General features: G+C 36.8%; 3 protein-coding genes across 4 annotated transcripts in view; 2 read left to right on the top strand and 1 right to left on the bottom strand.

Moving 5' to 3' along the window:
• Positions 1–3050, top strand: part of LOC111441148 (ubiquitin recognition factor in ER-associated degradation protein 1-like) — a 5867-nt gene extending 2817 nt beyond the window's left edge. The window contains exons 5-10 of one of the 2 annotated variants that reach the window (XM_023078093.1): positions 42–74; positions 173–294; positions 403–533; positions 1340–1554; positions 1995–2254; positions 2610–3050. In XM_023078093.1, coding sequence (XP_022933861.1) covers positions 42–74; positions 173–294; positions 403–533; positions 1340–1554; positions 1995–2254; positions 2610–2702 — 854 coding nt within the window. In that variant the 3' untranslated portion in view covers positions 2703–3050. Of the gene's footprint in view, positions 1–41; positions 75–172; positions 295–402; positions 534–1339; positions 1555–1988; positions 2255–2609 lie in introns of both variants that reach the window. The other variant, XM_023078092.1, reaches the window with a different exon arrangement.
• Positions 3051–4104: 1054 nt separating this feature from the next.
• On the bottom strand, positions 4105–9653 carry LOC111432329 (epimerase family protein SDR39U1 homolog, chloroplastic-like). Its single transcript, XM_023069162.1, has 13 exons — positions 9375–9653; positions 9220–9270; positions 8051–8126; positions 7809–7868; positions 7593–7711; positions 6698–6742; positions 6494–6572; positions 6211–6272; positions 5698–5800; positions 5192–5252; positions 4877–4947; positions 4649–4788; positions 4105–4492 (listed from the first exon to the last, which is right to left on the bottom strand). Exons 1-13 carry the CDS (start codon positions 9450–9452, stop codon positions 4391–4393), a joined length of 1047 nt encoding a protein of 348 aa, XP_022924930.1. The 5' UTR covers positions 9453–9653; the 3' UTR covers positions 4105–4390.
• Positions 9654–10907: 1254 nt separating this feature from the next.
• LOC111439636 (30S ribosomal protein S31, mitochondrial) lies at positions 10908–11438 on the top strand. Its single transcript, XM_023077235.1, has one exon. The coding sequence runs from the start codon at positions 10948–10950 to the stop codon at positions 11212–11214; it is 267 nt and encodes an 88-aa protein (XP_022933003.1). The 5' UTR covers positions 10908–10947; the 3' UTR covers positions 11215–11438.
• The last annotated feature ends 476 nt before the right edge of the window (positions 11439–11914 follow it).

Genomic DNA, 11914 nt, shown 5'->3' on the forward strand with positions numbered 1-11914 from the left:
TTTTTTTTTTTTTTTTTTTTTTTTTTTTTTTTTTTTTCCAGTTATAATGCCTCCATCAGCCCTTGATCGCCTTGGTTTGTTTGCATATGTCTAAAATTATTTTTTTTGTGCCTGTTTTATCAATGGTTCCTCTCATTGTAGTTGACTGAATTTTAAACATAAACCCATACAGCTTCATTACAAATTGATTATCCAATGTTATTTGAGCTTCGAAATGATGACGCTGAGCGAGTCTCTCATTGTGGGGTATTGGAGTTTGTTGCAGAAGAAGGCAGGATTTACATGCCTTATTGGGTAGGGTCCATATTTCTCTTGCGTTATATGTATCCCAGGTGTTATTAGCTCTGTCTTACTTTTCATCCGAGGATTCTTCTACTTTCTTTCTAATTGTTTACCCTTCAGATGATGGAGAACATGCTTTTACAAGAAGGAGACCTCTTGCATGTGAAGAATGTCACTCTTCCAAAGGGAACTTATGTTAAATTACAACCTCACACAAAGGACTTCTTGGATATCTCCAATCCAAAAGCAATGTGAGCTAACTTTTCAAGTTTTGGTTTATGTTTCTAGTGTTGTTCGCTACTTATTAGTATTTCCAGCTTGGGTCCATAGGAAGGTGTTCTAAAGTTGAAATCCTCTGCCACTTTCTTATTTAATTTGAACACCAATGCGCTAACCTCTGTTAATTTAGCCGTTGTCACGTATATTTTTACCTTAAGCCCAATAAGTACACAAAATCTTGAACATCAAAGTGCCCACCATGCGTTGGCGTTGATCCAATGGTTAAAATAAAAAGCTTCGATCAAATGTCTTTTTAGTTATGGGTTCAAAAGCTCAGGTGTCATTTGGAATGTTGAGTACTAAGGGAAAACTTTTTGACATCAAATGTATGTTTTAGGATTAGACTATTGATTCTTAGGAATAGTTAAGGTGCATGCAAGCTAGTCCAAATCTATACGTATGAAAGAATGCATTGACTACAGCCTGCTTGGAAGTTCTTTTGGTCTTTCAAGGACATTAGTTACTTGATAAAAGTACCCTTGAGAAAGTTCTATGGTCAATATCAAATTGGTATTTTCAAACTGTCCATACTTGATTTCACAAGTGACAGGACAAATGAAAGCTAATTTCTTTTGGTCTGCGCTTGGTAGTGAAGGAAATGTTCAATTTTAGCACATTGCTCGCAAACACTTTTTTGAACTCTTCCATAGTCTTAATAGGGAATGTGGTGGTCTTTCTTTTTTGTTTAGGTAGATCACATGTGATTTCTCTATCTGTATCTCCAAGGGTTGGTGTGATGAAGTTTGTTTCACACAACATATTATTTTTTTTCACACAGCTTAGAGACTACACTCAGGAATTTTTCTTGCCTCACCACTGGGGGCAGTATTATGGTGGCATATAACAACAAGAAATATTACATCGACATAGTCGAAACAAAGCCATCCAATGCAATAAGTATCATTGAGACAGATTGTGAGGTGGATTTTGCACCTCCCCTGGATTACAAGGAACCAGAGAAGCCTACTGCACCAATCAGGGGGAGGGAGCAAGGTGCATAACTTCTACTCCTTTTCTCCAATTCTTACTGCAATTTAGTGCTGCTTCTGTTGTTTTTCTTTTTTTCTTTTTATCAGTTTGGCGATTTCTCTCATTTTATCAACGCTTATGAAGTTGATATTTTATCCAAGCAGTTTATTAGCTTGTAACTTTACTACAGATTTGAGTTTTCTAGTTGCCTGATGTCGTAGTATTTAGTAATCTCGTTGGAGACCATTTCTTTGGTCTGCCCCTTCTTTTCTTGGGCTCTTTTGTTCACGGCGTAGTGTTTAGTAATCTCGTTGAACAAGGCCACTGATTACTATGTTTAGGTATATATAGTGCTTACCCATTTAAATTAATTTTCAAATTTGCTGCAACAAAACTCGGAAGGTATGCATTTAGGAACAAGGCAGTCTCTGTCAAGTTCTCATTGAACTCTCTTGCAGTTGCAGAAGCTCCAGCAGAAGAAGCTGAACCTAAATTTAGTGCTTTCACGGGAACAGGAAGACGTTTGGATGGTAAATCTTCAAGTCACCAGTCCCAGCCTATTTCATCTGCTAGGTCATCTGAGGAGAAGCTATCCGGTGCTGCTAGTAGATATGGCCCTTCACAACAGTCTGCTGGATCTAGCTCAGTCAATGGAACTCGTCAGGCTCAGGGAAAGTTGGTATTTGGACAAAATGCTAATCAAAATCCTAAAGGAACTTCAAAGGTACTCACTTAGCATTTATCATTATGGTGAAAAAAAAAATCATTAAAAAATATATATTATTATATCCATTCAATGAACTATATAGCAGGTGATACTAATGTTCAAATTTTTGTTAAAATTGGTGAGTTTTGGGAAAGTTATTTTATTTGTCGATCAAACATTAACTTTGTGTCGAACTTGATTTTATTGAAAGTAGCGATAATTTTCCCATTTTGTTAAAACTGATACAACCAAAATTAAAAATTGCATTTCTTCCTATCATCTTATTCAAGTCATTGCATTTCGCACTTATTGCGTTACATTATAAAAAAAAAAATGAATAAACATAACCGATTCTATTTTGCCATTTTTGTAGGAAGCAACAATGGAGAGTAAACAAGAGCAGCCAGAAAAGGAAGTACCTAAATTCCAGCCCTTCTCTGGGAAAAGGTACTCGCTTAGAGGTTGAATATATATCACGTATATATATAATTTAGGCTTAAGTTGTTGGTGACAACCACGTAGTGGAAACATTGGGAACTGTTTTGATTTTATTATGAATTAAAAGAAAAGCAAAAGTACTCTACTTTTGTAGAAACCCTAGCTTGCAAGTCCTTGAAGTTTTTCAATCATGCAAAAACTCTTCAACATTCCACAAAATCTTCCTTGCTATGACTCGAACACAAGGTCAATGCTTGTGGGAGTCTCTTAAAAGAAAATTCCTAAAGGATTTGAGAATAATAGTTTCGAGAATTCTCTGGAGATGTAATTTCATTCTCCCGAAAAAGTGGGAGAGATTGATGTGTGTTTGGCTTAACCTGAGGTCCTCCACTTGGAAAATATTTGTCAAATAATATATTTGCATATTTAATATATTAGGATATTATACTTTATATTTAGATATTATAAGATATCCTCCGTATATATTTAACTAATTTGAATCTCGTTCAAATTTCAAACTCTTTAATTAATTAATTTTCATTCATTAACTATAGGTTACTCCACTATAGACAGAGTTGCACTCTTATGCACGGTAGGACAAGTTATGTCCATTGATATAACCATTACAAGTCGATTCTTTATGAACAATTGTTCATAATTATAGATGAGTCAAAAGTTCGTTTTATCCCGTAATTACATCTTTTACCTTTAGTACCATTGATTCTCTAATAAACAGTTTATGATCCAATCATAAACCAAGTCCTTCGGGCCGATGAGAGGGTGGGGTCTTATTGTTCAAGTTATTATGGGTCAAAAGTCCGTTTTATCCTCACTTTCCCCTTTAAGTACTAGATTTTCTAATGAACAATTAGTTTATGATCCAATCATAAACCAAGTTCCTCTTGGGCCAATGAGAGGGTGGGGCCTCATTGTTCAAGTCTCATCTACTTTCCATATATAGAAATGAGTAAATTTCATCTCATGATATTATGTTCCCAACCCCTTGTTTGGTAACTCGCAAAATGATAACCATTTTCACCGTGTAAATTAAATGACAAGCCATTACAGGAAGAAGTTCATAACTCACTTAGGATTAAGATTGAGTACCATATGATCATCATGTGCAATATTAATTTTCTCAATTAATGGATTTATAAAAATGATTAAATATTTCTTGGTCCAGTCTTAGATAAACTCATTGTATAGAATCCCCACATCCTCACATGAACGATTTGGATCAAATCATTTGTAACGATTACAAAGTGGGTCATATCAATAATGTTATCAAGACAAGGCACCCAACATTATCCATATACTATAAACTCTTTAGTTATTACTTAAAAGACTATAAATCAACCACATAATGTTCAAGATTACATTAATAACTTTGAATTTTCAAACCATGGATAACAATTAAATTACAAATAAAATAATAAAAGTTATCGTTAAAAACTAAATAATTAATTATGAGGCTTCAGGGCATAAATCCGAACTGTTGGAACAAAAACAAAGCCAATTTCTTTCTACATACCTTAAACCTCCCAATCATATATTTATGACCTTCCCATTCCGTTTCATTTGAGCGGGAAACCGAAACCAAACCCAAAAATCAAATTACTGAACAAAAAATCGACCTCGTCAATAGTGTGTTATGATATATATATAGATGTAAATGGAAGATGATGCTACTATTCTTCAGATTTATATTTGATTCCCTTAGGAAAGAATGGCCTTGAGTGCGTCTTTCACAGACGGGTACTTGAATGAAAACCCCAATTCCTTGGCTCTGGCAGGCACTACCCTTTGCCCTTCCAAAACCTGCAGGAAATTCAGGTGTTCTTATTGATCTGAGGCTAACAAATTGGCTTGAACTTCTTGTCTAAGAAGTTGTAGGGGTCTCTAATAGAGGCCTATGGTTTATAAGATTAATTTAAAGAGTAAAAAGGAAAGGATAAAAGAGAGAGAGAGAGTGACCACAGAAGCTCCATCTCCAAGGACGGCTTTGAGGGCGAAGTCAGGTACGGGAAGCCATGAAGGTCTGCCCATGGCGGCTCCCAACCGCTCACATAATTCAGACAATTTAACCGGGTTAGGTGCCGTTCCATTTATTACACCTGTGTTATTTCCATGAATAATACATGATTAACTTTAAATAAGGCTAATTCTGCGTTTTTTTTACTTTTGTAATTAAAAGTTTATTACCCTTATAAGATGGATTGATCAATGCTTCATATATTAGGTCCACAATGTCATCCAAATGAATCCAGGAAAACCTGCAAACTCATTTTGTTATAAAATTCACTATTGAGTCAAAAAAAAAAAAAAAAAAAAATATTTTGTTAAAGAAATTTAGAAATTAGTCCCTATACTTTTGTTTGATATCAAAATCATAGGGATGTTTTGATATCAAAATCATAGGGATTTGAATTATCTTGTAACTATAGGGATCAAATTTGTAACTTTAATAAAAAAAAATGTAACAAGAATGTATAATGGAGTGTTGGGGGAGAGTATTACCATTGTTTTCCAGATCCCATTGGACCTCCAGCATACATCATGAAGAGGGGGATCATTTTGGCTGGCAAATGCACACAGATAAATATGGATTCAAAAAAGATTTAGAAATTAACATAAACCTTTTCAACTTCAAGTAATTTAATGTGGAAAGCTGATTCAACAAACTATATAATAATTGAATTTATATTTTATTTTGTTTATAATCGTCTATTTTGTCTATTTTTTTCAAGTTTATTCTATTTTAGTCCCTAGAACGAGAATCTTTAGAACGAGAATCTTTAGAAAAAGTAATCCTTATAACATAGAAGTATGATAATTTTTAGAAAAACTAATCGAGTGGAGCATTAAGCTGAAACTGAGATTTAAAAAAAAAAAGATAAAATGTAAAACAAAAGGACGAGAATGATAACGTTTAAAAAGTACAATGACCAAAATTAACGTGTTTTCGAACAGAGTGGAAAAAAAAGCTAACAAATTAAACCTAATAATTAAGAATTTTTCCATACCTAAAGCACCACCTTCTTTACCAAGAACAACACCTATACGAATAAGAGCCACTCTGACATTCTTGTTTACTCCCAGGGCTGTTGCTTCCCATTCCCTACAAACCTGGAAACTCACTGTCTTAAGCAAACAAACACCCGAATGAAAGTACACAAAATAGTGAAGAATTTCAATATGGCGAATAGAAGGAAATCTTAATACTCGTCGATAAACCGCTTCGCACTAGAGAACGGTCGAGTGAACTACAGGAACATGTATAATTTCACGACTCCATTTTAATGATACATAAGTTTTACTAGCTCAATCTAAGATACTTGTGGCAAACAGTTCCCATCACAAGCTTGAACTACAAAAGATTAAAAAAAGGACCCAGAATTGTCACTATGCTCTATTATTGATGGAAATTTGGTTTAAACACAAGCAAAAGATTGTGCTTTAACTCTTTTCATCTTCGTTTACGAAGAAAAACAAATAAAATCGCTCATTAATTAGCTCTATCTAACTACACTCCTCACCTCGGCCAAGTAATCGTTTCCAGACGGGCTTCGTTCGTCAAATATTGCTGTTTCACTTGTGCCTGAGAGAGAGAGAGAGAGAGAGAGAGAGCAAGAGGAGTAAAGTTTAGATTATGAATGTGATCTAATAGAAGATTACATGATTCTCACATCAAAACTGAGAAACTGGGCAGTCCCAATACGAAAAGGATGAAAAAAAAAACGAAATAAAAATAGTGTGATCTGTTCTTTCAGATAGTTTTTCGAGAGGGAGAGTCGAGTAAATGTAGATAGAAGCACGTACCGTAGTAACCAACAGCAGTTGAGCTAACAAGAACGGTAGGGCGAGCAGCATCTGGTGCATTGTTAATTAACCTTACAACCTTCACATCAGTTAAGTAACCATGTAAACGAGGCATTGAATATTGCTACGTATCAGGTTTTGCATTTGTAAGCTAGAAATGGAAAGAAGTCCCTTAAACTGTTTGCAGTACTCTATACTTCTTACCTTTGAGGTGACTCTGATCCTGCTTTGCTTGATCTCTTTCTTGATCTGTATTACAATGGGCACAAATTATATATTATAGATTATATAACCAGTCCTCAGATTGTCAAACAAGTAGGGTAAGAGATAATGGGTGAGATCATACCTTGGTTGGAGAGGAGAACGCTTTATAAGAGTGTGAAAATCTCTCCCTAGTAGATGCGTTTTAAAAACCTTGAGAGGAAACCCATAAGGAAAAGTCCAAATAGAACAATATCTACTAGCGGCGGGTTTGGGCTATTATAAATGGTATCAAAACCAGACACCGGGCGATGTGCCAGCGAGAAGGTTGAGCTCCCAAAGAGGGTGGACACGAGGCCGTGTGCCAGAAAGGACGCTGGGCCCCAAAGAGGGTGGATTGGGGGGTCCCACATCGATTGGAGAAAGGAACGAGTGCCAGCGAAGATGTTGGGCCCCGAAGGGGGGTGTGTGAGATCCCACATTGGTTGGGGAGAACGAAACATCTTTCATAAGGGTGTGGAAACCTCTCCTTAGTAGACACGTTTTAAAAATCTTGAGGAAAGCTTGAAAGGGAAAGCCCAAAGAGGAGAATATTTGTTATAAGTGGGCTTGAGTTGTTACATAATGTTAGTTGTTTTACATACAAATTACAAACTGTCAGATCAACCGATCAAAAGCACGTCCTGAATCTAATTCTACAGAGACGGTTCATCTAAGCTCTATCCCAAGATTAGTTTTTCTACAGAGACGGTTCATCTAAGCTCTATCCCAAGATTAGTTTTTAATTACCGTACAAGCAAGTAGTATTTAACTGAACAGTTTATTACTTGCTTGTGTAGTATATGGGACCATAAATCATGTTAGAAAGGGTCAAAATCCATAGGAAATACGTACTAACCTCAGAAGACCACCTGGTACTTATGGGCATCCCAGCCAAGTTAACAACACCATCTGAACCTTGGATGCAGTCTTTCCACCCTGGCTCCTCTGCGATCACGATTCCTGGAAATTCCCTGGCTACAAATTGTGGAATGTAGTTCAATAATTAAACAGAAGAAAATTCAGAAGATACAGTAAAACAAAGAAAGACGATTGACATGTATTACCTTCTTACCCGGAAAAATCAACTTAGCTTTAGATTTAGAACGTGTCAGAACTCGAATATTATGGTTATCTATGACCAGAAACACATCAAAGAATTCTTAATCAGTCGTTTATCTACTACATTGTGAGAAGCAGATTGGAGCTGGAAGCTTACAGATACAAACTATGGGGTAAAAAAAAAAAAAAGAGCAAGATTTGATTGATGTCTTTGGTTTTTCGAGATGTTTAGCTCGATGTATTGAATATAATAACCTGCATTTAGCCGTCGCACAAGTCTTCTACCGATGAAGCCTGTAGCTCCAGTTATTGATACAGTGAGCTGATTTTTCTGCAACAATTATTTTAAACAAGAAATTGAGCAGAGAAAAATGAAAGAACACAAAAGGGCTTGAAAAACAACTAAAAAAATAGGACCTAACCAACCACAGATCTAACTAAGAAAATGACCTTCAAAATTTCAACCTTGAATTTCTAGAAGCATAATGGCACCCGAAATAACGAAAAATGAACAAGGGAACCCGTATGAGGCATTAAGGAACCAAAAACGAATATGCCATCTAGTTGGATGAATATGGAAGTCTCCCAATAAAGAAAAAAGAGTAGATACTCATATGATTCCCTGTTCGAAAGAGGATGAAAACCAAAATTAAAAGACCAAGCTATGGGACACAACCTCAAGGAGGAAAGGGGTACAAGGAAGGGAATAGATATTGTCTGTTTTGGCCGTTACATATAGTCGTCAACCTTATAGTTTTAAAATGCGTCTACTATGGAGAAGGTCTAGCCCTACTCCAACCAGTGCCTTGCACCATCCGGTGACCGCCTCTTATACCATTTGTAACAGCTCAAACCCACCGCTAGCAGGTATTGTCCACTTTGGCCTATTACATATCGCTCTCAGTCTCACGATTTTAAAACGCGTCTATTAGGGAGAGGTTCATACACCTTTATAAGGTAATGTTTCGTTCTCCTCTCCAACCGATGTAGAATCTCACAATCACCCAACCCATAGTCCTCCAAAAACTAGAGTGTTTGAACCATCTCCAACTGAGCACTTCACAGAATTAGAAAAGATGGGAAAGCCCCAAGAGATAGCCTTCGAAGAACTCTAGAAAGTGCCTATAAACCCACAAACCAAGGCTCACTAGAGAGAGTAAGGACCATACTTCTACTTCAATGGAAAACGCCACAACCATTTAGTCAATAGAGCTTCATTACGAAATCTCAAATTACCTAGCCCCAAACGTCAACCTTGAAAAATCAATAAATTTGTACGATCAATAACAACAATAGCTACAAAAATATAGGAAAACAATAATCAAACACAGGAAATACGATCAACAAACTGACTTCAAATTAACACACATTACAATTCTCAATCACAATAAAGCATAAACACAGAAATTCAAGTAAGTACATACCATCTCTGTTTCATCAATGGCGCAAAAAACCTTAAGCCTCTTGCCACATATCTTCAAGCAAAAAGAGAATTTAAAGTAAGAAAAACAGAGAAACCACAAACTCCTCAACGCCGAAGCAAAGCTAATAAATGAGATTACGAGAATCGAACACTTACTGCAAGGTGCTGAGGGATGCGAATAGAATGGGAGACAGTACGGCTCCATGAGAGAGAACTGGCGCCAGAGAGCTCCATTGAAGGGAATAACGGCGGGTGGGATCGGAAAGCTCTACGGCGGCGAGAGGGAGAAGGAAGAAAGGAAGAATGAGAGATGAAGATTAGGTTGGGATGGATTTGATGGACCAGGTTGATCTTGTTGAGATCAGGAGGCGGGAGAGAGCCATCTCCATCACAAAATTAAGCTCTATGAGACTGAAACAAATGGTTCTCGGGTGAAGCTGGAGTGTAGGGGAATTAAAGTAATTAAATTGGGATATTTTTTTTTTAGATCAAATTTAAAAAAATAAAAATTATTAATTTTAATAAGAATTTATGAACAAACTCCGACCATTATTTTTATAATTCAATCAAAATTGTACGGATTGGATTAAGTTGATTGAATTTTTGGTTGTTTAGTGGACGTCGCGTACCAATGGTAAATAATATAAAAAATATGAAGAGAACCGAACGTTGCCCTAGTCAGTTTACTAATTTTCTAGAAGTCGTGTCGTGTGATTAGTGTCACAATCCGCAATACGATTGTGTCCCGAGTAAGTCATCGAGAACGATGACTAAGTTAAATGGGGGAGAATGTCACAACCATATTATTATGAAGAGAGTAGGTTGTGACTCATGTCATGACAAGCAAAGCAGCGTCCCTCAAGAGATGCCCATCCGGTCATATGCGGGCCAATATAGAAGAGTGTCATGATGCGACGAGAAGATGTCATGGTCGGGCTTACGAGCCCACCTTGTGTAACTCAGAGGATACACACATTGAGGCCAAGTTGGCCACAACGGGGCAAAGTGCCCATTTTAAGTCCATAGTCGTCTAGTGAGTGTCTGCAGAGAGAGTCAGCCTCACCCACAGCTATGGCAAACACTGAATAGCCACGTCTACGTTGCGAGTCTAAGATGGGCGAACAACAGAAATAGGTCCAAGGGGGATAGCCCGTAGATAGTGTGCACAAGTTTTCGTATTCGTCTAAAGCACGTTTGTTTTCCAGCAAGTCAATAACAAGCTAACTAGACTCCGCTCCCATAGTATTTAGTACCGCGAAGAGTAATATCGTAGTTGGCTTGTGAGCCACACCTTGTGGGGTGTACCATTATGTGTCACTCAGAAAGTATGCAGATTGGCCAAGAGTAGTGTCAAGCTAAAGTCGGGGTGAAAAATATATATGGGGCTTAATTCCCCTTGAGGCTGGTTGTGAGCGTGTCAAGATCACGACGCCGCACGGTAAAAAATGTAGGACCTTGACAGTTGGTATCAGAGCCGCACTTTAGATATCTAGTCGGGCAAGACAGTCAAGAGAAATGAACCCAAGAGTTTATCGAAGACCTTGCAATTATTGGCACACAATATGTTAAATGTTAACAATGAAATGATGTGGCTATGAAAAGTTGGGCTTCCTTAATGGGCTCAAGGCCCAGCCCATATTTTCCAATACACTCGATATATTTTACACCCTTTTTGCCTCCTTCATTACAGTTGTTGGGCTCTGAACCAATCTTGCAAAGGAAAACAAAAATGGCGATGATGCAGTGGTGTGGCGCAGTAGCTAGGGGAGTGATGGCGGCGGAGCGCCGGTCGCCTTCACTAACGTCGTCAATGGCGGTGGAAGGACTGGTTCCGATCCTTTGTGGACGAGGTGACAAGAAGACGAAGAAGGGGAAAATATTCAAAGGCTCGTACGGCAACGCCAGGCCGAAGAAGGAGAAGAAGATTCAGCGGATCAAGGACAAAATCGAGGTTCCTAGTTCCACTCCTTGGCCTCTTCCTTTCAAGCTCATCTGATTTGATTTTTTTCTTTTTAATCTCTGGTTTCATAAACTGTTAAGATGTTTCTCGAGGTTTAGGGTTTATGTCAGGTCAAGATCGATTGTAGCCGAAATTGGAATTGATCTAATGTGAGTGATTAATCGTCTTGCTGGTGTTTACTGTTCATTATATCGATCTAGAATTGAAATTTGACTCAGATTCATATCCTTCGAATGCTATCCGGAAAATTTTCGAGATTATTTTGGAATGAAAATGGATTTCTATAGATCAGTCAAAATTTTGGGGAGAAAAAACTCCAAATTCTTAATACTTCAAGTCTCCAATACACAGGCTTCAACAGCCTGCAACTTAACGCTATGGATTTCATTACAAAATCAACAATAAACTGTGACCAATTTTTAAGGATTTTTTAAATTAGAATTGATAAGACTGGCCTAAATTTTTCTAAATTTCTTATGTATTGAGCATGACTAGAGATTAATTTGTAAGCTGCTAAAAACAGATTATTTTTGGTTAATTTGTGCATGATCTAGTGATATTAATTACAATTTTAAAATTTTAGTTCTTGTACCTAGATTAATTTTTATTTTTTTCAAAACTTATTCTCTATTACCATTTTTTCTATAAATTTGAACATACTATACGACCAAAAGAATATTTTAACCTATTTAAAGTATCATACATAGTCTGTTTTTTTTTTTTTTTTTTTTTTTTT

Source organism: Cucurbita moschata, unplaced genomic scaffold (assembly GCF_002738365.1).
Source record: "Cucurbita moschata cultivar Rifu unplaced genomic scaffold, Cmos_1.0 Cmo_Scf00003, whole genome shotgun sequence".
Lineage (NCBI taxonomy): Eukaryota > Viridiplantae > Streptophyta > Magnoliopsida > Cucurbitales > Cucurbitaceae > Cucurbita > Cucurbita moschata.